General features: G+C 44.5%; 1 protein-coding gene across 3 annotated transcripts in view; it reads right to left on the reverse strand.

Annotated features, from left to right (window-relative positions):
• Positions 1-18,950: 18,950 nt before the first annotated feature.
• Positions 18,951-27,049, reverse strand: part of SPATA17 (spermatogenesis associated 17) — a 236,750-nt gene continuing 228,651 nt past the window's right edge. For all 3 annotated transcript variants that reach the window (XM_060246683.1, XM_060246692.1, XM_060246674.1), the window contains one exon: positions 18,951-19,447. In XM_060246683.1, coding sequence (XP_060102666.1) covers positions 19,367-19,447 — 81 coding nt within the window. In that variant the 3' untranslated portion in view covers positions 18,951-19,366. The remainder of the gene's footprint in view (positions 19,448-27,049) is intronic.

The raw sequence follows: 27,049 nt of genomic DNA on the forward strand, positions 1-27,049 counted from the left end.
TGGGCGAGCCGGCCCTGAGTGTAACCAAAACCCTGACTCCAAATCTGAAGCCTGGTTGAAATGAATAGGAAAGTGAGAAGAGCCAGGGATGATAACAAAGGAAGGCTTGACATGGAAATGTGTGGGGGTGTCTCAAGCATATCTGAATTAACAGGTAGGTCTCAAGTGGTAAGGAATAGGTCCCACATAAGTGATAAAAGAAGCAATCTGCTATCTACCAAAGAAAGAGATATGACCAGAGCAAGAGAGGGAGGAGGAAAGCCTGCCCTTTATATTGTTCTCTAAATAAATTCTACTTCTGTAACTTCTGCCACAAACCGCCAGCCTCCTGCATTCTTCATAACATTAAGATGAACAGCCAGCCTGCTCATTGCATCATTTCATTGTGATTTCAACCAAACATTGTCTTTACTGAATCATGCCCACTTACAGCTGTATTGACAATGCTTTTTTCAACCATTCCAATGTATGAATATTCTGAGTCATCTTGTTTTTCTTAAACTCCAGCTGGTCAGGGCTTTCTTCCCCTGCATGCCTCACAAACATTTACTTCCTTCCAAGTCTGAGTCAGCAGAGTGTCTGGGTCTCGCTCCTATATACAGAATCTGACAGATGAAGCATCTTTAACTTTGAGATTTGTGTAATTCTAACAACCATGCCATATGTGCTGCACACTAGGAGCATAAAAAGGGAGACAGACATCTGTTGATCAAGAAAAGACTGGGTGGTACATTAGGTTAGACAATTCCAAGCAAAAAAAGGGAAAGCTTGGTTTGAGGCAGCACACTATGACTGAAACAGGGAGTCTGTTTCCAAGACCTGGACTATGTGAAGGAATAATAAATTTTAAAAAATGCTTAGAGCATGTGTGGAGTGAATTCCATTGTGACACCTATCCTTTGAAAAGCGAGGATTTTTTTAGCCATCTTTTCATTATGTCAACTGATGCCAGAAGAAGACACTCTGAATTTGTAAGACTTCCACTGGTGCAAGGAAGCTCCATAGTTAATAGAATGGAAACTGGTTCCAACCATATTTTTAATGTTAAGGATGTTGTGTTTGCTTTGTGTGCTATGGATTGCATACTGTTTTTTTATTGTTTGTATTGTTATATTATATAAGTAGAAACCCACAGTGAATTGTGGAATGACTGGAATGGGTAAGAAAGGATTATTTTAAAAGATTTGCTCCTTGCTCTAACAAATCAGGTCTGGTTTAAATGTCATGATGGTGAGGGAGCAGTTATCTTTGCACATACCCACTATCACATTTAAACTGGTAGTTTCAGAGTGCTGACTCTATGGTATACCATAGATTCTAGGTGCCACCCATACAAATGAACAGGGGTGGTATTAGCACAAAATTCAAGGAGGACCCCCCAGAATCACACTCCTTACTCCCACCACTACACAGTTGAAAAGTAAGCCATGAAGAGATGAAGATGGGTTTTATGCTTTGGTGACAGGCTGTTTCCTCCTCCCTACAGCCTCCCAATCAACACCACAGGCTCAGTGCAGCTGGAGGAGGAAGTGTGCTTACTAGCTCCACGGAAGGTGGTAGAGGCCAACTGCATAGTCTAGAGTAGGGTGTCATGGCTACTGGGGACCCTGCAGAAGAAGCTGAGCCTGCAGAAGAAACTGTGCCCCTGCCACCTGCACCAGTGCCCCTGCCTCCTGCTGGAGAAGATCCAAGCCCCCCTGCCTCGCCCTCTCGGGTGGCTCGTGTGCGTGACCGCCTTCGTCAGGACCTCAGAGATCGGAGGAGGGCGGCACGCTCAAGAGCAAGACGCTCCCTGAGCCCTGAGTTTTGAAAGGATTCTGGCCCTTCTAGGAGTGAGGATGCTTGAGTCTCAGCAGGATCCTGGCTGCCTCTCTGAGCCAGCAATTAGCCCAAATGGGCAACAGCCAGCAGAGGGCTATATAGCTGTGGGCTTTGGGAGGAGGCTTTGTGGAAGCAACTAGTCACTTACCTGACGTTCTAGCATCCACTCCGGCTTTTGACTTTGGCTTCTGGACCCCCTGACTTTGGCTTTGACTCCTGGACCCCCTGACTTCGGCTTCTGAACCTCTGACCTGCGATACCTGGACTGTGATTTGGTTTTGGCGCCTTGGACCCTCTTTGCTCACCGGCTACAGACCTTGGACTGCCCCTGGACTTTGCCTGACCCGGCCCCAGCCCGTGACATAGGGGTGTCAAACTCATTTTGTTATGAGGGCAAAATCTGACATAAATGAGACTTTGTCGGGCCGGGCTGTGTGTGTTCCTATTTAAGATTAGATAGCAGAGATATAAACTTTATAAAGGACACAAACATAATTAAATATTTTTTAAAAAACTTTAAAATGCTTAAAACATTAGCACTTGTTGGTCTTAAGGTGCTTCCTTTGTATTTCTCCCATGGGATCCAGGAAACTGAGCAAAGGAAGCTCTGCCTCTTTCCCTCTTTCCCCAGGGGACCAGGAAGCAGAGGAGCCTCAGCCAATAGAAGGAAGAAAGGCTTGGCTCAATAGCTCTGCTGTGCAGTTGAGAGAGCCTGGCAAAGCAAGCTCTGCCTCCCCTTCCTCCCCAAGGGTGGAGCCTCAGCCAATGGAGAAAATAGAGGCTCTGCTCTGTAGCTCCTGTGCAATTGAGCATGCCTTGCAAAGCAAGCTGTTATGCAGAAGGAAGCAAGAGAGAGGGAGGAGGAAGCAGATGGTAGCCAGTTGCTCTGCGGACTGATTTGGCCGCTGGGCCACATGTTTGACACCCCTGCTCTAGAGACAAATTCCTCCTCCTCTTCCCAGGGCCCCAACCAGGGATGAACTCAGAGGTAAAAACATTCATGGAAAAGGCCCCAGCACAAATCCCCCAGTGGAGACGGAAAGAAAGAAGAGCAGACTCCGCTGCTGATCTCCTTGCCAGCTGACTCATTGTTTACCTGCTACTTGGGCAGCCAACAGTTAGGGTTGCCAGACCCCTGGTCCAAGCAGAGTTTCCCCCAATTCCCAGGGCTCCAGCCTGCTGCCAGCCAGCTGGCCAGTGGAGGGAAATAGTCCCACCCACAACAGTATCCACCAGCAGACACCCCTCCCCCTCCATCCTGAGAGATTTAAAGGGCCCTTCCACTGATCAGTTGGAAGGCCCTTTAAATCTTTCAGGAGGAGAGGGAAGGGAGACGGGTGGGAGAACACCTGAACTCCAAGCAGTGACTTATCCAAGTGATTCCAAGCAGTTCCCTATCCTCATGTGCTGTGGTCCTGATATGAATTGGGCACATGTACCCCTAAGAAGCATAGAACTCCCAGATGTCATTTCTCAACCCAACCTACTGAACGATTTGAGGAAAAATTATCAGAGTCTACACTCTCTAAGCCTGCAAAGTGACCACTGAAAGGGGATGGGACAGAACATCAAAAGCACGTATTGTTCTTCCTTCTTCTCAAAAGCACATATTGTTCTTCCTTCTACTCTTTCAAAGGAAGAGAGGGCTCAGGCTCTCTGTCTTGCTTTGATCACAGAGCCTTTGTACCTAAAATCCTGCCCTTCCTAGCATTTCAGTATGGATGTTATCTTGCCTCCACACATGTTAGCTTAGTGGGTTGTTAGAACAAATATGGGAAACTTCTGGTTTCCACCATTCCTCAGAACTCTCCCATTCCCCTCTTGAAATCTCCATTCCCCTTGCAAAAGGGATTGTGTGATCAGGCATTCATGCACAACCATAACATCTGTTTTCATGAGCATCTTTCTTTTTATATTACTGAGGCTGCTGGGTTTTCTGCTGTGTGGTGCAAAGCTTAAGGAAGTTTAAAACCTTAGCAAGTGCAGCAAAGAAATGAGTGCGTGGAGGGATGGAATCTCAACAAGATACACTAAGGACTCTGTTTACAGGTAATTCACAGCATCTCCTTCCACTAATATTTTTTGTAGTGGGGTAAGCTGAAGAAGAGACATTTGTCATGACAGCAGCAGAGGTGATTCCTACATAATTTTAATGTAGAGAGGTCATTAGACCTGCCTCAGACAAAGCAGGTCTGCTACAAGTTATATAGGTGTCCCAAATCAAAACTAGCTTGTGCTTAATGACCCATGTAAGTAAGTCTGATGACTTTGTGACTTAGTAGACTGTTCCCTGGAAGGTCAGATGCTGAAGCTGAAGCTCAAATACTTTGGCCACCAAATGAGAAGGGAGCACTCACTGGAGAAGACCCTGATCCTGGGAAGGACAGAAGGCAAAAGAAGAAGGGGATGGCAAAAGATGAGATGGCTGGACAGTGTTACTGATGTAACTAACATAAATTTGGGTAGACTTCAGAGGATAGTAGAAGACAGGAGGGCCTGGCATGACTTTGTCCATGGGGTCGCAAAGAGTTGGACTCGACTGTGCGACTGAACAACAAAAAAGTCCTATAATTACTTCAGTCAAGACAGAGCCATGGCCATTCTGCCACATTTCCAGGTGGAACTTCAATACATGCTATGGTGATCTTGCCCTCTTCCTTCCCTCACACACAGGATTTCCACTATTTCTTTTTTCTTTCTTGCTAAGCTGCCCCTCTATCTATTTTCTTCTAATTTGTTTGTCTCTGGCTGCCCCACCAAGTCACTTTTATATATATTACTCAACTTCTGAAATGGCGCACAAGAGACTTTTGAAAGTTCAAAATTAACAAAATGTTTTATTTAACTTAGAGGGGGAAAAAGTGGAATAAAGGGTAGGATGTATGAGGTGAACTGATAATCAAAATTGTGGTAACTTTGTATTTACATTAACTCTAGATAATTTGTAAGTTTTCTTGCTTTTCTACGAGGTCTTTGAAACTTTGAGGAGAGGCTTCCTTTTCAGTTTCTGCTTTCATTCACAAGCATAGGTTTCTGAGTTTCATTGACACTTCACATTTAGAGGGCAGCAACATACAATCCAGTTCCCAAAATCCTTCTTCATACACAGACCAGAGATAAATTCCTTTTCAAGAGCTACCTTCCTTTTCACTGGGCAGGGACTACTCTTAACTAAAAGCAATTTCCCTTTTCAGCTTGAATGGGAATCCTTGTTGATACACTCACACATTTTTGCCTCCTTCCCAGTCCTCAGTCAGTGCCAAACTGTCACCTCTTTAATTGTCAGTTTCCAACTGTCTGTTTCTTAACTGACACTCTCCACAGAATTCCATTTGAACAGCCTGTCTTTCAAATGTTCTCAGACTCGGAGACTTTAACCCTTAACAATCCATCACACATAAGTAGAAATTAGTGATTTTCTCATAACTTAGAGGAATTTCTATGCCCCCTTGGCCAAGCCCAAGTCTCTTCATGACTATTAATACCAAGAACTTGTTAGCAACAGAAATGTACCATCTATATAAGTTATTTTTACATAAGCATGGTGTGATTAGATTGTTACAGGGCTTTTTTTTAAAAGCAGGAACTCCTTTGCATATTAGGCCACGCACCTCTGTTGTAGCCAATCCTCCAAGAGTGTACAGGGCTCTTATTGCAAGGCCTACTGTAAGATCGTGGAGGATTGGCTACATCAGGGGTGTGTGGCCTAATACGCAAAGGAGTTCCTGCTATATTAAAAAAAACAACCCTGGATTGTTGGACAAGGATCTGGGACACCCTATTCTGCCTTGGAAGCTTGCTGGGTGAAGCTGGATTCATTACTATCTCAGCCTAACCCACTTCAGAGGGGTGATGTGAGGGTAAAACAGAGCAGAGGGGATGATGCTGTAAGCTGTTTTTTAAATACCCACTAGGGAAAATAAAGATGTATAAATATCTTAATAAATAACTTATAAATAATGTCATGTTATAAAATGCTTGCCTATTTATTATCAGCATCCAACAAATGTTTTCCTAAAGTTATTTAACATCACTTCCAATAGTCTGCCATGTTCCCTGTCATTAGAGATATATTCCAAAAAAGATATCATGGAAGGATAAGAATATCTTTCCCCACCTTATTTCCTCCAAGCAGCCTATTGTCCAACTCAAAACTCCTATCTGAGGGCCATTTTGACATTGTTTATGAATAAGCTGGGTCAAAGTTTCCCCTAACCTAACTCTCATTCCCTTCTGCCAGAAAGCAGCTCCTTGGAACTAATTCCCAAGAACTTCAGAGGACTGATCCAGACCAGGACCACAGTATAGGTAGGGTTGCCAACTTCCAGGTGGAGCCTGTAGTCCTCTAGCAATTACAACTGATCTGCAGACTAAAAGATTAGTTCCCTGGAGAAAATGACAGTTTTAGAGGGCAGACTGTATGGTATATCATAAATTCTAGCTGAAACAGCTCTCCAAATTCCCCCCTTCCACAGGGACCACCGCAAATCTCCAGGAATGTTCTAAACAGGATGAGGCAACTTTGGGACATGTAGAGGGAAGAAACAGCCTTTCCCCAAACTTTTTCCTAAGCCAAAATGGTCAGGGTAGGGGCTATTTGTTGGAGAGCTGCACATGGGAAATTGAGTCCCAGCCGCCGTCTGTTGAGGGCAATGAGAGCTCTCTAAGAAAACCTGACCCAGCTCATTAAAAATACAACTTCTAGTTTGGCCCTGAGGATTGGAAGCACTTCACAAACAGAATGCACCGCAGGATGGGGAGCTGCATCAATTACGGTAAATCAAGTAATAATGTCTCTTTCTCCCAGTGACACAAGCAGCAAGTGAAAGAGTTGTTATCTCTGTTATTACCCTGGTATAATATCTGCTTTACTCTTTAGGTGACAGTCATGTGTGCTATAGCTACATTGGTAATGCACCAGCATATCCTACAGTTCCAAACAGTCTAGTCCAATGCAGAGGTGCGATGTTATGTGTCTATAAGCACCAGTATTGTCACTGTGACTTGTGTTCATACTGTACATTGAATCTGGTAATGAAGTGTGAGGTTTTGGAACATGCTAGGCATACAGTAGGAAGCAGTGGCCTATCAGAGTTTCCTTTTGTTGCTTGAAGTGTGAAGCAGCCCTTTGTGACAACATCACCCACAGGTAATACATAATATGGCATACAGGATGTCTACTTTAATTTACAAACATTCTGCAAGGAGGGTATAACAATCTAAAGCAATATTCATGAATAAAAACCTTCTAAGACCCACATCCATCTTTCTATGTTTATTTTGTGAGGTTTCACACCATCTAGCTGCCTGGTTTGGGCAAGAATAGAAAAGTTCTTTGGTGCCAAACTGCACTCTGCTTCTTCCACTCTGTTACATTTAATTAGAGTTTGTAATTAATCTTCCTTGTGTATTATGCTACGTCCAACCATCAATATTAATAAAATCTTTACTTACTTTAAAGACTCAGAAAGATTTTATATAGAGAGCTGGGCCATCTGGCCATCTTTACCTCACTTGGATAACTTCCTGGGTAAAGCAGATTCCATCTGTTTCTAAGATTCTTGTGCAGCATTACATGGGGGTAAGTGTGAAGAGGGATTTCATTGATACAGTAGAGGAAATACAATTGGATCTCTCTAGAGTTCCTTTTTATCACGTTGATAAAATCCATGATGCTTCTTGAAATTGCAGCTTGAGTTTAGTAGTATTTAAAAATACAGCCACAATTCCATTCAAAGTGGTTATTATAATAAGAATATCCACATCTCTCTTTAAAAAAAAAAAACCTAACATTTCACACCTAGTTTGTCATGGAAATAAACATTATATGGGCAGGTGCACATGTGTGTTTGTTGTAATTTGTAATACACTGACCTCCTGGCTGATGTAGAGATTGTATTTTTTCGGGAAATTCAGACTCTTGCTCCCCATTGACTTCCCAAGCTCAACTCCCTGTTTAGAAGTCTCTGCTGGAAAGCACTAGATGCAAGCTGCAGGGTGCCAAGCCCCCAGAAAACCTGTGTGCCTTCTAAGTTCAACCTCTAATGGACTCTGATTTACACAACTGTGAACTGTGGCTCTACTCCTAGAAATGAGGCAATAGCTATCCACTGACTCACCTCAGAAGAAGCCCTTCCCAGCAGGACCATTTGCTACTAAAGCACTCATCAAAAGCTAGAAGATTTTCAGAGAGAAACAACTCACAAACCACACAAACTCAAGCAAACACGCACAAACACTCAGATCCCGCTGTCTCTTCCACCAGTTCCAACCTCAACACCCATGTTAGAAGTTTCTGTTTAAAAGCACTAATGTAGGCCATGGGATGCAAACTCCCAAGAAACTTGTGTGTATTCCAGCAGAGTCTGACCTCTAATGAACTCTCTAAACTAGTAAGTCTGGAGCTATCCAGTAGGTGGCTTTGATCTCTTAGAAAGGCAGCACAGAAATGTAATAAATACATTTGTCAGTCATTAGTTTGTTAGTCCCCAGTAACTTTGTATAATTCCCAGTTAGACCAACATAAGACCACAAAAATTGTGGAATGTGATGAATTTATCTTCAAAGTGATTTTTTTTTTTTAAATTGGTAAAACCTGGCCATAGTGGTCTTGATTCCAACTTAATCCTCACATTATTTTTCAAGCTCAAACATTCCCTTTGAAGCTATTTGTACTGTTTGACAAACATATTGATTGCCTGTAGGTTTCACCCAACACGACATGGCCACATAGTGGGCGCTATTTAAGGTCAGGAGAATTGCATGGATGGAAGTAGGATTGCCAAGTCTAACTCAGAAAATACCTGGGGACTTTGGGGAGTGGGGCCAGGAGACTTTGGGGGTGGAGCCAGGAGACTTACCCATTCCCTAAAACAACTAAATAAAAATATAGCAATGCAGTCCCCCTGAATACAGTCTTTATTTCCTTGTTCTCTCAACAGCTGGCTGCACTTCTAGTTCCACTCTCTCTCTCACACACACACACACACACATACACAGCAAAATAAACACAGTTTGGAAGCACACACTCTGTGGTCTCACTGGGGCAATTTATGTACCATGGGAGTTGTTGAATGCTGTATACTCAACCAGGTTCTTCAGACTAATACAGGGAAACCAGAGGTTCTACTTTACTACTTGCCAGGGGTCATTTTGTAGACAAAGAGGTGCCAGAGCTCATTAGCACAACTCATTTGCATATGCCACACACCCCTGACATCACAAGAAGGTGTATTAAATTATATCAGCTCAGCATCTATCTTAAAATGCTTCTTGAATTATAATTGTCATTATAAAACCTTAGTCCCATCATACTTTTTAAATTGATTTCTCCTAGGTGGCCACAATGGCATGATGAAGATTTCCACCTGCTTTATATTTTTTTGGTTATTTCCCCCATTTTTTGAGGGGGAAAATATTAGAAAGTTTGTCAGATCTTAGAGTTCAGCAGGGGGTTTGAACAATGGAGCCAAGAAGCAAGTATTTTTTTTTTAGGGTGAGGGGAGAAAGAAAGAAAACAAAATTTAGAGGTTCCAGAGCTCCACTCCTATAAGCTCCTACACAAAATAGGCCTGTAATTTACTATTTTACTGTGCAAATGACTCCTGAAGGAACTGTAAAACAAATGGAGGAACAGGGCTGCTTCTCCTTCCTACAACAGCCACATTGTTCTGCAGGCTCGCCCCACCCCACCCCCATTCAGCCTATCTTGAGATTTAAAGGCACACACACCTTTCTAAAAGCAAATTGTTCCCAAGCATCTTCTTTTTTTAAGTATTTCATTTTTTATTATTCCATTTAGTCTGTTACAACAAATACTTGTAGCTATATACATTTCAATCTCTCCCTCCCTCCCTTTACTCTTAGTCTTTTCACCCCAGTTATGGGCACAAAGTCTTAATCTTCCACTGAATGTCTTTTCTTCCTTCTTTCAATATCCAATCTAGGTAGGTCTTCCATCTGGTCTTCATTTCATTAGATTCCCCTTCCCATGTTGTCTCTTTGTTGATTGACGCCACGATGTCTGACTGTATAAATTCAAACAAATAGTTTTGCCAGATTTCTACTGTTCATTTACTTTTGTCTTTCCAACCCAAAGTTATAACTGCCTTTCCTGCCAGTATCATAGCTTTAACTAAATTTTGAATACTCCTATCTATTGTCGAGCCTCCTATTGTACTTAACAACATTAGATTAAAATTTATAGTTAGTGTTATATTGCATACTTTTCTAATAATTTCGATAATTTCCTTCCAAAAGGTCTTTACTTCCGAACATTCCCACCACATGTGTGCATACCAACCTTGAGAGAGTTTATAGTGAGAGCATAACGGGCTTAACCCTGGAATCGTGTTAGCTAGCTGTGCTGGTGTCTTATACCATTTTGTAAGGAATTTATATTCAAGTTCTTTAAATTTGGTTACTTTGATTTCTTCTATTCCTTTCATAATTTTATCCGCCATCCTCTCTGATATCTGACCTTCATGGCTCCATCTCCTTTGTAAGTATTCTGTTACTTTAACCTTATTTATTATCATCTTTCTATATATTTTCCCTACCAAATCCTTTTTCTGCTTTGCCATTTCTTTGTATATTACTTTCATTGGTGCATCTATCCAGAGTTCTTCATTTTCGCTAATCGTTTCTACTGCCTTATATAGCCCAGCTATTTTAACCAATATTGTTTACCTTTCTCTTCTGTTACTTCCTGTAAGGGTTTAAGATTTCCACTTCTAAACATATCCCCCACTCTGTGATAACCTTTAAGATTTAACATTTCCCACCAATTAATTTCTTGCACTTCCTCATTAACAGTTTCGAGGGGTGCCCATCTAGAAACTTTTCCTAACCAATAGGGTTGCCATTTCTTCCAGTTCCCAAGCATCTTCTTAAGCCTTCCAAGCTGGAAAAGCATATGGAGGCTGTGGGGGTGGGGCTTCCCCCCACTGGACAGTTGGCTGGGGGCAGGAAAGAGCCTGCAAAACCAGGAGATTCCCCGCTGGGACCTGGGGATTGGCAATCCTAGATGGAAGGGTTAAACTCATCTCCCTCCACAATCCCAAAGCACCTTGGGAGATTGAGATTTTCAGGGTATAAACTTTCAAGACTCAAAGCTTTGTCTCTTGAAAGGTTATAACCCCAAAATCTTGTTTAAGTTGCTACTGGACTTGAATATAGCTGTTCTACTGCAGACCAACACAGCTACCCTCTGAAACTTCACATAATTCCAGCCACCCTCAGGGATGCGAAGAAAAACAAACGTACAAAATGTAACATGGGATAGTTTCAAACTCAACATGGTATCTTGACTTTGATCACAGTGCCTATGGGTCACTTATAGCACAATCCTAAATAAAGTATGTGCAAATTCCAAGCAGCTAGCGGAGGCCTCCAGAGGCTCATCTAGGAGAGTGAACAGCTAGGTCCATGCTGACATCTTTTTTTGGTGTGTGTGTGTAAAGCCCATATCCTGAGTGGAGAACTTTAAATGGGGCAGGAAAGGAGGTTGGCATTGAGGAAACAGCAAGTGGCATAGTTGGAACTGCTGGAGAATGAGGCTGTAAGAAGGAAGAAGCAGCAACATGTAGAAGGAAGTAATTCCAGAGTTAGAAGAGAGAGGTGAGCTTGGGTGGAAAAGAAACCGGTTCTGCCTGTATAGAAATTTGAGAAATGCAGTAGGCTATAAAGACAGAACAGAGAGGCAAAGATGAGATGAAGCAGGTGTGTGGAGCAGAGACGGGGGGGGGGGGGGGGGAAAGCAATGAAGATGTTCCAGAACAAAGTTGTAAGTCAGCTTTACTTCAGAAAGTGCCCAATTAAAAGACAATAACAGGTTCAGGTGGCCAGCTCAAGGTTGATTCAGCCTTCCATCCTTCTGAGGTCAGTAAAATGAGTATCCAGCTTGCTGGGGGTAAAGTGTAGATGACTGGGGGAGGCAATGACAAACCACCCTGTTAAAAAAGTCTGCAGCGAAAATGTCACCCCAGAGACAAAAACGACTGGTGCTTGGACAGGGGACTACCTGTCAGAACTTGTAACTTTCCTATGTGCTATTAGCCAGACCAACTCCATGCTGTAACCTGATACTAACCCATGCTATGCTGTATAAACAACTAACACCAGATCCCAGAGCCTGGCAACATTCTGTGATCACTGAAGGGTATCCGAATAGCCTAGGGTCCACATCTGCAGGTGGCCTTTTGAAGCCAAGCCGCTTGGCCTTCACAGCAGGGAAATATCCTCCTTCCTGATAACAGAGCCTGGGAAGGAGACACTTGTCTGCAATCCGTGTGAAAGATGACTTTATGGTATCTCTTCTGACTGCATAAAATGTAACCAAATGCCAGTACTGGCATTACTGTTATCTCGTACCTCCAGCACTATAGTTCTCAATAAAGATCCTATACTTTGTAACAAGTTTGGGAATCGTCTGAAGTTCTTCAAGTTCTGACACTACCTTTACCTTTAATGTGACCTCAGGGAAAGGAGAGCACTTTAGAGATAAAAGGGGACTGGTGAACATTAAAAGAAAGGACTGAAGTCACTGAAAGTAGGTTTTAAGTAATTCTGCAAATTGTCATCTATAGTATAAGGATCCTTTAGTATAACAGATTAAGAAGTTATTATTGTTAGGCCTTAAGTTTCCATGGCATTTGAGTGTGACAGATTAGGAATTCTAAATGTACACCTGCAATACTCGCAGGGGGATCCTTCCCCCCATATACCAATTCCCCACACCTTATGGTTCAGTGGGGGGGGGGGGCAGGAGACATATGGGAGAGAGATCCCACATCTTCTTCCATTGCTGAGGCTGACAAGGCTCCAATGCCTACCACTCAGCAGCTGCCAGTGTCCTTCACTGCTGTGCCTGGGCCCACAGCAGTGGCCATTGTCCTCCTCTGTCTGCTGGATCTACAGAGGCTGCCAGCAACTGCTGCACCTGGACCTAGAGTGGTGACCGGCATCCTTCTGCAGCTGGGCCCAGCATGGCTTCTGGTGTTCCTGGCCACCTTGGAGTTGGACCTGGTGCAGTTGCTGGCATCCTCCTTTGCTGCTGCTTGACCCAGTGTAGTTGACAACATCTGCCACCAGACTGGGCTTGGAGTGGCTTCATTGTGAACAGTGAGAGTTAGGGGGATTTAAACCCCCTTTAATTTAGTGGGGGTTTTTTTAAATCTGAATATTCTGCACACCTGGGAGTCCCTAAGTGTGTAGAAGAATCTCTTTAAACTCTGTGTGGCTCTGATTCATGGATTTAAGTATCCTCTTATGCGGGCCATTGGCCACTAACAGTATATAGATTAGGTGTGGAAGGCTGTGGGTGTTTAAAGGGCCAACCTGGAGTGTCATTTCTGTAAGAAAATTGAGATATTTTGTTCTGAGACCAATAAACACCACAGAGTTATTCCTAAATTATCCACTTCACTGGATTTAGAAGGGTGTAGCTCTGCCTGGAATTTACTGTAAACAGTGAAAGAAAGGTCCTCCTAAACATATGTGATGTTGCCATGACTCAGTGATCTCCACTGCCAGGAACTATATCAATGAATGATGGAACCTTTACTTGTCCAGAGCACTGTATAACCTGATTCATATAGCAACTGTTGCTATTACAATTGTGATTATATCAAAAGATACAGCTTGAACTACTAAAATGACACAGAACATACTGGTTGTTGCAATGGAAAGATCTTCCAGGTTCCTCAAAAAACTCTACATTCATTTTAGAAGTTAAATGAATAGTAAAGAGTTAACTGGGACCTGATTATGGGATGGAAGAAAACCCCACCCCCTAGAGTAGACCCCTCTCTCCTGTACTTTGGTTTTCCTGTGTTAGTCTGAAGAAGTTGGTGGCAATGCAGAAGACTGTTACATTCAGTAATTCCAGTCAGTAAAGCAATTGCCCCAGTGAGATTACAAAAGTGTGGGCTTCTGAACTGTTTATTTTGCCTGCTTTGTGAGTGTGCATGTGTGTGTTCACTTTCATTTAATGGAAGTGCAGCTACTGGGGGATGAGGAAATGGAAACTGTATTCAGGGAAACTGCACTGCTGTATTTTTATTTATTTTACGGAATGGGAAAGTCCCCTGGCTCCACCAATAAAGTCCCTAGCTATTTACTGAGTTGGACCTGGCAACCCTAGGTGATAGTCACCAGGATTTTTTGCCCCACCTGAAACTGATGGACTTCTGTGATTGGTAGGACCAAATAGGAAGTTGTTCTGCTAGCTATGGGACAACAGGATGCCTATCAGCTTTTCTTTTTCTGGGGTAGAGAATTGCATACTATGCCCTCAGCAAGAGTCTTTCATTCTTGCATGACAAGAATATAGCATGAGAAGATACTACCAGATGTGAGGGGAGGGGAGATTGAAGGAGATTCAAGAGGACAAAAATACTGAGATGACAGAACAACCGAATAACCACCGCCAAACTTCTGTATGATTACAAGTTAGTAAAGTGACATTACAAGGATTCCTTAGTGATTATCCTCCCTAATCAGGCTTCCCAATCCCCTGCCCCAGGTGGGGGACCCCCTGATTTGGAGCCTCCTCTCCTGCTCACCAAAAATCCAGAAGCGGGGGGAAAATGGCGGCCCTTCCTTTCCCACCCAGCCCTGATCACAGCAGCTTCTCCTTGCCCCTTCTCTTCCCACCCAGCCCCATCACAGCAGCTTCTCCTCGCCCCTTCCCTTCCCCTCCCACCCAGCCCCATCACAGCAGCTTCTCCTTGCCCCTTCCCTTCCCCTTCCACCCAGCCCCATCACAGCAGTTTCTCCTCACCCCTTCCCTTCTCTTCCCACCCAGCCCCATCACAGCAGCTTCTCCACGCCCCTTCCCTTCCCCTTCCACCCAGCCCCATCACAGCAGCTTCTCCTCGCCCCTTCCCTTCTCTTCCCACCCAGCCCCATCACAGCAGCTTCTCCGCGCCCCTTCCCTTCCCCTCCCACCCAGCCCCATCACAGCAGCTTCTCCTCGCCCCTTCCTTTCCCTTTCCACCCAGCCCCATCACAGCAGCTTCTCCTCGCCCCTTCCCTTCTCTTCCCACCCAGCCCCATCACAGCAGCTTCTCCTCGCCCCTTCCCTTCCTCTCCCACCCAGCCCCATCACAGCAGCTTCTCCTCGCCCCTTCCCTTCTCTTCCCAACCAGCCCCATCGCAGCAGCTTCTCCTTGCCCCTTCCCTTCTCTTCCCACCCAGCCCCATCACAGCAGCTTCTCCTCGCCCCTTCCCTTCCCACCCAGCCCCATCGCAGCAGCATCTCCTTGCCTCTTCCCTTCCCACCAGCCCCGATCGCAACAGCTTCTCCTCGCCCCTTCCCTTCCCACCCAGCCCTGATCACAGCAGCTTCTTCTCGACCCTTCCCTTCCCCTCCCACACAGCCCCATCACAGCAGCTTCTCCTCGCCCCTTCCCTTCCCCTTCCACCCAGCCCCATCACAGCAGTTTCTCCTCACCCCTTCCCTTCTCTTCCCACCCAGCCCCATCACAGCAGCTTCTCCGCGCCCCTTCCCTTCCCTTTCCACCCAGCCCCATCACAGCAGCTTCTCCTCGCCCCTTCCCTTCCCACCCAGCCCCATTGCAGCAGCATCTCCTTGCCTCTTCCCTTCCCACCAGCCCCGATCCCAACAGCTTCTCCTCGCCCCTTCCCTTCCCACCCAGCCCTGATCACAGCAGCTTCTTCTTGCCCCTTCCCTTCCCCTCCCACCCAGCCCCATCACAGCAGCTTCTCCTCGCCCCTTCCCTTCCCCTTCCACCCAGCCCCATCACAGGAGTTTCTCCTCACCCCTTCCCTTCTCTTCCCACCCAGCCCCATCACAGCAGCTTCTCCGCGCCCCTTCCCTTCCCCTTCCACCCAGCCCCATCACAGCAGCTTCTCCTCGCCCCTTCCCTTCCCACCCAGCCCCATCACAGCAGCTTCTCCGCGCCCCTTCCCTTCCCCTCCCACCCAGCCCCATCACAGCAGCTTCTCCTCGCCCCTTCCCTTTCCACCCAGCCCCATCACAGCAGCTTCTCCTCGCCCCTTCCCTTCTCTTCCCACCCAGCCCCATCACAGCAGCTTCTCCTTGCCCCTTCCCTTCTCTTCCCACCCAGCCCCATCACAGCAGCTTCTCCTCGCCCCTTCCCTTCCCACCCAGCCCCATCGCAGCAGCATCTCCTTGCCTCTTCCCTTCCCACCAGCCCCGATCGCAACAGCTTCTCCTCGCCCCTTCCCTTCCCGCCCAGCCCTGATCACAGCAGCTTCTTCTCGACCCTTCCCTTCACCTCCCACCCAGCCCCAATCGCAGCAGCTTCTCCTCGCCCCTTTCCTTCCCCTCCCACCCAGCCCCATCGCAGCAGCTTCTCTTTGCCCCTTCCCTTCTCCTTAGGCTTCCCAATCCCCAGGTCCCAGCTGGGGATTCCCTGGTTTTACAGGCTTTCCCCAGCCAGCTGGCCAGCGGGGGAAGCTCCTACCCTACAGCCACCCTATACCTCTAGATCTTTGGCAGGACCTGCAAACAGGTACAGTTTTAAAATGTTTGTGTGCCTTTAAATTGGAGCAGTAAGTACTTCATGGGGAAGGGTTAGCAACAGCAGACCTCCTGAGAGTGCAGCCCCTCTGTTTGTTTTGCTTTCCTTTCAGACAAGTGAGTGTGTGTGTAAAAGAGCAGCGTAGCCCCTGTACTTTCCAGACCTGGTTGTGGAGGCACCAGAGACTCCTGCTTTGTTCTACTGCTTCAGACCAACACGGCTGCCCGCTTGCACCAGAGACAGTTAAGCATGTGTGAGTGAGAGAGAGAAAACGGGGGGGGGGGGGGGGGGGGGGGACGACTCTATTATTCCCTATGGAGACTGATTCTCATCGGAAATAATGGAAAATTGATCTGCAGGTATCTGAGGCTCTGGGGGGGCTGTTTTTTGAGGTTGAGGTACCAGAGTTGCAGCATAGCATCCAGTACCTCTCCCCCAAATACCCCCCAGTTTCAAAAAGATTAGACCAGGCAGTCCAATTCTATGAGCCCCAAGAGAAGGTGCCCCTATCCTTCATTATTTCCTATGAAGGGAAGGGATTTAAAAGATGTGTGGTCCCTTTAAATGTGATGGCCAGAACTCCCTTGAAGTTCAATTATGCTTGTCACACCCTTGCTCCTGGCTCCGCCCCAATGTCTCCTGGCTCCACCCCCAAAGTCCCCAGATATTTCTTAAATTGGACTTGGCAACCCTATCCCTAATTAATATATTGCCTCAACTGTGCCTTTACTCCTCTTATATGAACAGTGGGAGACAGAATCCAGTCTTCTAACTTGTAAACCTGCAGTAGTAACATTTATGACATAGATGCCTGCAAGCAGATATGAGTATAAATGTCTGGATGAAATAACATCTACATCCACTCCCCACCTTTTCTACAAAATTACATTAGTGCAAAATGTGTACAGTGTCATCTATGAAGTCTGTCTCATAAAAATCACAAGCATATTCTTGTGCTTAGAAAGGATTATTAAAATTGGTTTGTTTGAGAAGAAGAAAAGAGATTGAATGAAGGCCACACAATAGATGAGTGAATGGATTAGAGTGAGCGGAAAGCACTCTTTTTAACCTTAATATATGCAGAGTATGATCAGCAATGGAAAATGCCAGCAGCTTCAGAGATAGCTTGCTGGGTGTAGGTTCTGTTTATGTTGGTGTCAAGAGATATTTAAAAGAAACCAAGAAAGGAAGATTAATCTGATAAAGGTATTGCCAATTCTAATCGAACTGATGGGAAAATGTGGTAGGAAGGTAAGCAGCAATACAGAGTGAATTATCATGGAGAGATGAACTACCTTGAAGCTGGAGCAATCAAAGAGATAGCCTTCACATCTAAAAATTACTATGGCATCCCTTATTCATCAACACCTTTGTGCATATGTCTTCTGTTCAGCCCTCTCAACAAAGAACAAAAGCACTTCAATTTATACGGCAAAATTAAATCCTCACAGGGAGGGACTTGCCTTGAGTTGCCATTTCTCACTTGCCCGAATTAAAGGACATTAATTTGCTGCTGCAGTGCAAAAACCAAACCAAACAAAAACTTTCAAAACTTTGAATTTGATCAGATAAACTAAAGTGAAAGAGGGATAAAAATATTTTATCCATCATTTTTGAATTGTTCTACTATCATTTAAAAAAATGACGTTATGTTTCACATTCCCATGAGGGCTTGAATCTCCTTTCTTGGTATTCCAGACTATTTTATTAAACAGCGACAAATAATGTGGACACGCCTACAGTAGTGCTTAGCTATTGCCTATAGGCACATCCTTTCAGAGATTTTGAACAAGAAAGAGGTACACAAGTGGATCAGGGCAATTCCACAATGATAACATCATCCTTGAAAGTCTTTTTCTGTTCCAGCAAGAGAAGATATACATATTGTGGTAGAATGGGAGGGGAAGAGAAATAATAACTAGAACTGGGGCTAGTGTGGGTTAGGATAGTGGCTCCTAACACCCTCTTTGCTATGGTGACCTGCAAGTCTAAATTTACTTCTTTTTGTGCCACAGGCAAACTATGACCTCAGCACCTATCTGTTCCTGCACTCCATTTTCTATAGAGCCCAACCAGATATTTTTGAGCAACCAATGAGCATCACACAAAGGGTGCAGCTGCCCCCACTATGAACTCCAAGCAGGTAGGAGTTCACCTCTTCCTCTGCCAGCTCAGCCAAATCCAGAGTTTGATGAGACATGTTCAGAGGGCTGTAGGTTGAGGAGATATGCAAAGATGACTGATGGTGATGAACAGGATGGCAGCAAGGGTCTCAGCGCAATATATCTCCTGCAGCAAGTAGAGGACAATGAAACACTGCAGGGTGCTGGTCAAGCGGTTCGGCTGCTGAAAGAGCAACATCAAGACAGAACCCATGCAAGCACACACCTACTGTTGTCCTCCTCTGGTTCTTCCATGGCATGCTGAATACATATGAACAGGCTGCAAACAGCTGAACAACCATCAATTAATAGGCTGCATGATCACGACTGGCAAACAGGAAGTCAGCTGAACTGGCATGTGTTGGAGCATCTGTATGTAAGATTGGATTGTGTCAGTTCCTATGGTCCCTTGACAACATAAAAGGGACTGTTTTGTGAATATTACTCCAGGAAGACTATGCACCATTAACAAATATTTTGATTTACTTTTATCCACTGAACCAACAGTAAAAATAGTTAACATTGTCTAAGTAAAGAAATGCTCTTGATTCTTCAAGATGTTGAGTTTATTCCACAACTATGTTGAATCGTCAATGAATAGAAATGTCACGTATTTAGAAAGATGGGGACCTGTTTCTATGGATGTTTTCTGATTTCCCTAACAAAAAATGGCTGCAGCTTATGGTCAAGGCAATTCAGGAGGTTTCAGTGATTCATGCAGAATTATAAAACTATGCGGAACACTGAACCCGGCTGTCAGTAAAAATCATAAAGCAGCAACACAGCAATCATGAATAATACTTTTCCTTCTACATTTTTAAAAAGAATACATTACTAGCTTTAAACATGTTATAAAGCTGGTTAGCAGAGAATTTTTTACACTATTTCTCCAGCTCTGGAATAGGTTTTGCCAAACTTTGCAAACAGATGTATCGGTGGTATTGCAGTTACAAAGTCCTAGAAAGAGAGAAAAAAATGAGAACATTAAGTAAATCGGAGTGTGTTCCATTATACTGTAGCCTAGATCACATGGTATCTCTTCTCTGATATTCTATGTATTGTGGAGGTCACCTTCCTACCCCACCCAAAGGATGTATGTGCAAACACTAGTAGAGAATAACGGCATTTTAACTGGGTATATACCCCATACAGTCCTAGAACTGACCACATGATTTAAGGCTACACATGATAAGTTGGATCCTACCAGATTTTTTGCTGGTGAAAAAGTGAGGAAGCCTATGCCCACTCAAAAAGGCTATGTTGGGAATTATGAGATCTGAATATACAAAAGCCCTGTTGGACAGGGGGATTGTAATGAGACTGAATGAAAACCACAATATGTTTTTGCTGTGTACACATGCTACTGAAATGTTATTAATGTGAGACAGCTGGTAGAACAGACATGCTCAGCAGGCTGTGTGGGATTCCATAATCTTAGTTGTCTCATATTTACAGGTAGAAGATCAAGGAGGAAATATCAGACCATGTAGGGTTTCCAGCCTAAAGGTGGGGGCATGGGGATCTCCTGCTTTTACAACTAATCAGCTGACAGAGATCAGTTACCTTGGAGAAAATGGCTGTTCTGGAGTGTGGACTTGATGTCATTGTCCCATGCTGAGTTCCCTCCTCTTCCTAAACCCCACCCTCTCCAGTCTTCACCTTCCAAATCTCCAGGTATTTCTCAACCAAGAGCTGGCAACCCTACATCAGGGTCCTTTTTATGCCCTTATTTAATTTATAATATTTTTCAATTAAAATGTTCGACGTGGTTTGAAAAGATATATAATTATAGAGTTTTGCCTTTCTTCCTAATTTTCTTGTTCTCCAGTGCACCAAATATCTGTATTACTAATGCACACACATGTTTACATACAGAAGTGTGACTCATGGTAACAATGTATAATGAGAAATATGCATTATGCATCAGAAAGAAAAAAAATAAGGAGTAAAGCATTACTTTTAAAAACATCAGGAAAAATTCTTTACAGAGCAATTAATATTTATCTTCTATGGGCTTTCTATTTTGGCCAGATAACATTTATCATTTGTTCCACAGACATAATTTATACTGTTGTTACTCTAGGACCAGGATCTGGTCTGGTGCAGCATAAGAATGAACTATGATTCGCAAGGCCATTGGTACAAATCTCATGTAAATCACAATTTGCTAGGTGGCCTTCAAGCCACTCACTCACACTGCACTCCTAAGCACTTTCACCCTTCTAAATCCATTAAAGTCAGTCAGCTTAAAACAATGGAACTCTGCTTGAGGAGGATTGCAAAATCAGTCTTCCATTTGTAATAGGTAATAACAGTAGCCTCTCCTACAGGATTGCTGCAAGTATTATTGTGATGATCAAGGGTCATTTTGTAGAAAAATAGGTGGTGAAGCTCATCCAGGGATTGTTATGCAGCTGCACCTACTATTCAATGGACAAAGTGAGAAGAAGGAGGTGGAACTCTCAGAAACGTTCAGGAGCTGCACTCCTGTGAGCTCCCACTGAATCCGAGTGATGATGTATAAAAAGTACTTCGGATACTAATGGCCATACAAATGTTACCGTATTTTTCGGCCTATAAGGCACTCCGGACCATAGGACGCACCTTCCTCCTGGGGGGCGATCCGCTGCCTCCGCATCCGATCCCGGCGCTTCCCCCGCACCTGCCTGCCTGGCTCCAGCTTCTTCCAGCAAGCGCTGGGATCACTCCACGCTGCCCCCACCGCAAACCCAGCGCTTTGTGAGCGCCGGCTGCGGAGAGGGCAGCGTGCTTCCTCTGTGCCTGTCTGCCTGGCTCCAGCTCTGAAGCTTACAGCAAGCGCTAGGATCGCTCCCTCTGCCCTCCGATCCCAGCGCTTGCTTTAAGCATCAGAGCTGGAGCCAGGCAGACAGGCACGGAGGAAGCACCCGCCCCCTCCGCAAACCCTGCGCTTCGCGAGCGTGGCTGTGGAGGGGGCAGCGTGCTTCCTCTGTGCCTGTCTGCCTGGCTCCAGCTCTGATGCTTACAGCAAGCGCCAGGATCGCTCCCTCCACCCTCCGATCCCAGGGCTTGCTGTAAGCATCAGAGCTGGAGCCAGGCAGACAGGCACGGAGGAAACACGCTGCCCCCTCCACAGCCGGTGCTCGCGAAGTGCTGGGTTTGCGGAGGGGGCGGGTGCTTCCTTCGTGCCTGTCTGCCTGGCTCCAGCTCTGATTATAAAAGCAAGCGCTGGGATCGGAGGGCAGAGGGAGTGATCCTGGCACTTGCTGTAAGCGTCGGAACTGGAGCCAGGCAGACAGGCACAGAGGAAGCACGCTGCTCTCTCTGCAGCCGGTGCTCGCAAAGCACTGGGTTTGCGGTGGGGGCAGCGTGGAGCGATCCCAGCGCTTGCTGGAAGAAGCTGGAGCCAGGCAGGCAGGCGCGGGGGAAGCGCCGGGATCTGAGGCAACGGATCCCCCCCTCCAGGAAGGTACCTTCACTCCATAAGACGCACACACTCCCCTCCTTCCACTTTTTGGGGGGGAGAAAGTGCATCTTATGGTCCAAAAAATACAGTAATTATGACACAGATTTCAACTGTATAGCTATCTGTAACCCTGCACAGGCACACTGGATCTCATTCATACCATTCTTCTGCTAGCATGTATTTAGGGTCACCAATCCCCAAATGGGGGCAGGGAATCCCCTGGTTTGGAGGCCCTCCCCCTGCTTCAGGGTCATTAGAAAATGGCAGGGGGGGAGGGAGAGGGAAATGTCTGCTGGATACTCCATTATTCCCTATGGAGACCAATTTCCATGAGTATAATGGAGAATTGATCTGTGGGTATCTGGGGTTCTGTATTTTCAGGTAGAGACCGCAAATTTGCAGCATATCATATGGTGCTCTCCTCAAAACACCCTCCAAGTTTCAAAAAGATTGCATCAGGGAGTCCAATTCTATGAGCCCCAAAAGAAGGTGCCCCTATCCTTCATTATTTCCAGTGGAGGGAAGGCATTTAAAAGGTGTGCAGTCCCTTAAATATGATGGTCAGAACCCTTTTTGGAGTTCAATTATACGTGTCACAATTTTCCTCATGGCTCCACCCCCAAAATCCCTAGATATTTCTTGATTTGGACCTGGCAACTCTACTTGCATTCAGTACTTGCATTGGATACAGTGAAGTACAAACAATAAAGGAATCTACTTAGCATAAATCCACATTGCACACAATCTTGTGCATCATGTCTTGCTCCCCTTCCTGTTTGCTCAAGGACATATATAAGCAAGAACTTGTGCAACAGCATATTGAACTCTAGGAGCCATTTTGAGAATGAAAAAGCTGCTAAATTCACCCTGAATTTCCTGAACACTTCCTGGGAGTGTTGCACAATGTCATGCACATGTGAAAATGCAGTAGGAATACAGCAAACTTTTCTTGGCTCATGCAGATACCAGTCTTTTTCTTTTTTCCCTTTGCACAAGAGCTTTAGTGCAATTGAAAGTTTTGCACTGTATTCAATCCAACGGATTTTCAGCTATATCTTATAAACATATTTTCATTGCATAATTTGCTTTTATTTATGTCACGTCTTCTGGTCACACCAATGAACACTTGGAGAAGGATGGATCCAGGTGGGCAGCCATGTTGGTCTGAAGCAGTAGAACAAAGCAGGAGTCAAGTTGCACCTTTAAGATCAACAAAGTTTTATTCAGAATGTAGTGTAGTTTTACTCAGAATGAAGTGTAGAAACACACTTCATCAGACAATAGGGTGGAATGGCAAGGAGTCCTAAATATAGAGAAAGCGGCCAATGAATTAGTATGCAAAATCATGGAAATATTTTTAGCTCAATTTGTGATTCTTTTAATCTGCTAAAAACATTTCCATGATTTTGCATACTAATTCACTCCCCACTTTCTCTATATTTAGGACTGCTTGCCATTTCACCCTATTGTCCGATGAAGTGTGCTTCTAGCACACGAAAGCTTACATTTGGAATAAAACTTTGTTGGTCTTAAAAGTGCGACTAGACTCCTGCTTTGTTCTACTTGGAGAAGGAAACAGTTATTTTCTGGCTGTAGCCCCCAAACTCAGTTAAAATTCCAGTTCTGAAACTGTCTCTACATTTGGCAATGTCTCATAATGAACCTCTTGTTCTTTCAGATCTGATGCTTAAAGGCTATACAAACTCAAGTTTTTACATCATGTCCATAATCATGTCCATGAGCCGCCCTGAGCCTGCTTGCGGGGAGGGCGGGATACAAATAAAAAGTTGTTGTTGTTATTATTATTATTATTATTATTATTATTATTATTATTATTATTATTATTATTATTATTATCATCATCATCATCATCATCTCATCAGTAACAAACCGCTGTGCATTTCTTACCATATTATTGTTATTGCTATTATTATGCTTATTATATATGCCAGGGGTGTCAAACATGCGGCCCGGGGGCTGAATGAGGCCCCTGGAGGGTTCCTATCAGGCCCTCGAGCACCTGGCTGTCATCAGCTTCCTTCTCCCTCTCTCTTGCTTCTTTCTACATAACAGCTTGCTTTGCAAGGCTTGCTCAGTTGCACAGGAGCTACAGAGCAAAGCCTCTGTTTTCTTTGTTGGCAGAGCCTCCTCCCTTGGGGAGAAAGGGGGGAAGGCAGAGCTTGTTTTTCCAGGCTCTCTCAATTGCACAGCAGTTCTACTAAGCCACGTTTCTCTTCCTTCTGTTGGTTGAGGCTCCTCCCCCTCCTGGGGAAGGAAGGAAAGAGCCAGAGCTTCTTTTGCCCAGTTCCCTGGATCCCATGGGAGAAATACAAAGAAAGCATCTTTAAGACCAATAACGTTTTAAGTTTTTTAAAAAAATATATTTAATTGTATTTGTCTGTATCCTTTATAAAGTTTATATCTCTGCTCCCTAATCTTAAATAGGTATACACGTGGCCTGGCATAATCTGACATGGCCTGGCCCAACAAGGCCTCATTTATATCAGATCCGGCCCTTATGAGTTCGACACCCCTGATTATATGCCATCTCTTCAGAGACCTTTTTCAAAGCAGTTTACAACTAAGGCAGTAGAATAAAACCAGTAAAGCAAGCCACTAAAAACAAAGACACTATAGAAACCTCTAAAACAAGCTGACACCATTAAAACAGCCAGGGTATAAAGGACTGCTGCCTTGACGTGGCGAGAGGGCTTGTGCGGTTCAGTGAGACTGTGGGCTATGCCATGCAGGGCCACCCAAGATGGACAGGCCACAGCTGAGATCCCAGACTAAATGTGATCCACTGGAGAAGGAAATGGCAAACTACTCCAGTATCCTTGCCAAGAAAACCCCATGAACTGTAACAAAAGGCTAAAAGATATGGCGCTGGAAGATAAGCCCCCCCCAGATCAGAAGGTGCCTAATATGCTACTGGAGAAGAGCATTCAAGTAACCACAGAAAGAGTGAAGCGGCTGGGCCAAAGCCGAAAGGACGCTCAGTTGTGGATGTGTCTGATGGTGAAAGAGAAGTCCGATGCTGCAAAGAACAATACTGCATCGGAACGTGGAATGTAAGATCTATGAATCGAGGTAAGCTAGATGTGGTCAAACAAGAGATGGCAAGACTGAACATTGACATCTTGGAAATCAGTGAACTAAAATGGACAGGAATTGGTGAAATTAACTCAGAGGATCACTACATCTATTATTGTGGGCAAGAGACCCATAGAAGAAATGGTGTGGCCTTTATAGTAAACAAGAGAGTGAGGAAGGCAGTAATGGGATGCAATCTCAAAAATGACAGAATGATCTCGGTCCGTATCCAAGGCAAACCATTCAATATCAGAGTAATTCAAGTCTACGCCCCAACCACTGATGCAGAAGTCGCTGAAGTGGTCCAATTCTATGAAGATCTACAACACCTTCTAGAATTAACACCAAAAAAGATGTCCTCCTCTTCATAGGGGACTGGAATGCCAAAGTAGGAAGTCATAATGTAACTGGAACAACTGACAAGTTTGGCCTTGGAGAACAAAATGAAGCTGGGCAAAGACTAATAAAGTTTTGCCAAGAGAATATGCTGGTCATAGCGAACACCCTCTTCCAACAGCCTAAAAGGTGACTGTACACATGGACATCACCTGATGGGCAACACAGAAATCAGATTGATTATATACTCTGCAGTCAAAAATGGAGAAGCTCCTTACAGTCAGCAAAAACAAGACCTAGAGCTGACTGCAGCTCAGATCATGAGCTACTCACTGCAAAATTCAGGCTTAAACTGAAGAAAACTGGGGAAGCCATTAGGCCATTCAGGTTTGACCTTGATCACATCACTTATGAATATACAGTGGAGGTGAAGAATAGGTTTAAGGAACTAGAGTTGATAGAGTGCCTGAAGAACTATGAACAGAGGTTCATGACATTGTACAGAAGGCAGCCATCAGCACCATTGCAAAGAAAAAGAAATGCAAGAAATCAAAGTGGCTGTCTGATGAGGCTTTACAAATAGCTGAGGAAAGAAGGAAAGCGAAAGGCAAAGGTGAAAAGGAAAGATTTACCCAACTGAATGCAGATTTCCAGAGAACAGCAAGGAGAGATAAGGAGGCCTTCTTGAAGGAACAATGCAAAGCAATGGAGAAAAATAATAGAATGGGAAGGACAAGAGATTTCTTCAAGAAAATTGGAGAAATCAAAGGAATGTTTTGGGCAAAGATGGCCATGATAAAGGACAAAAATAGTAGGGACCTAACAGAAACAGAAGAGATCAGGAAGAGGTGGCAAGAAAACATAGAAGAATTATACAAGAAGGATCTCAATGTCCGGACAACCATGACAGTGAAATCTTGAGTCAGACATTCTGGAGTGTGAAGTCAAATGGGCTTTAGAAAGCATTCCTAACAACAAAGCCAGCGGAGATAATGGTATCCCAGTTGAGCTATTCAAAGTCCTAAAAGATGGTGCTGTTAAAGTGATGCATACAATATGTCAACAAATTTGGGAAACGCAACAGTGGCCACAGGCTTGGAAAAGATCAGTTTATATTCCAATCCCAAAGAAGGGTAATGCCAAGGAATGTTCAAACTACCACACCATTGCACTCATTTCACATGCCAGCAAGGTCATGTTAAAGATCCTACAAGCTAGGCTTCAGCAGTATGTAGATCGGGAACTACCTGGGTTTCGGAGAGGTAGAGAAACTAGAGATCAAATTGCCAACATTCGATGGATTATGCAGAAAGCACGGGAATATCAGAAAAATGTCTATTTCTGTTTCACTGACTATGCTAAAGCCTTTGATTGTGTGGATCACAACAAACCGTGGCAAGTCCTTAAAGAGATGGGAGTACCAGACCACCTCACATGTCTCCTGAGAAACCTGTATAAGGGTCAAGAAGCAACTGTCAGAACGGGATATGGAACAACTGATTCTTTTAGAATAGGAAAACAAGTTCGACAAGGATGTATATTGTCACCCTGCTTATTTAATTTATATGCATAGTACATCATGCAGAATGCTGGCCTGGATGAAGCACAAGCCAGAATTAAGATTGCCAAGGAAAACATCAACACCCTCAGATATGCAGATGACAACACTCTAATGTCAAAAAGAG

This window comes from Heteronotia binoei, chromosome 1, assembly GCF_032191835.1.
Source record: "Heteronotia binoei isolate CCM8104 ecotype False Entrance Well chromosome 1, APGP_CSIRO_Hbin_v1, whole genome shotgun sequence".
Classification (NCBI taxonomy): domain Eukaryota; kingdom Metazoa; phylum Chordata; class Lepidosauria; order Squamata; family Gekkonidae; genus Heteronotia; species Heteronotia binoei.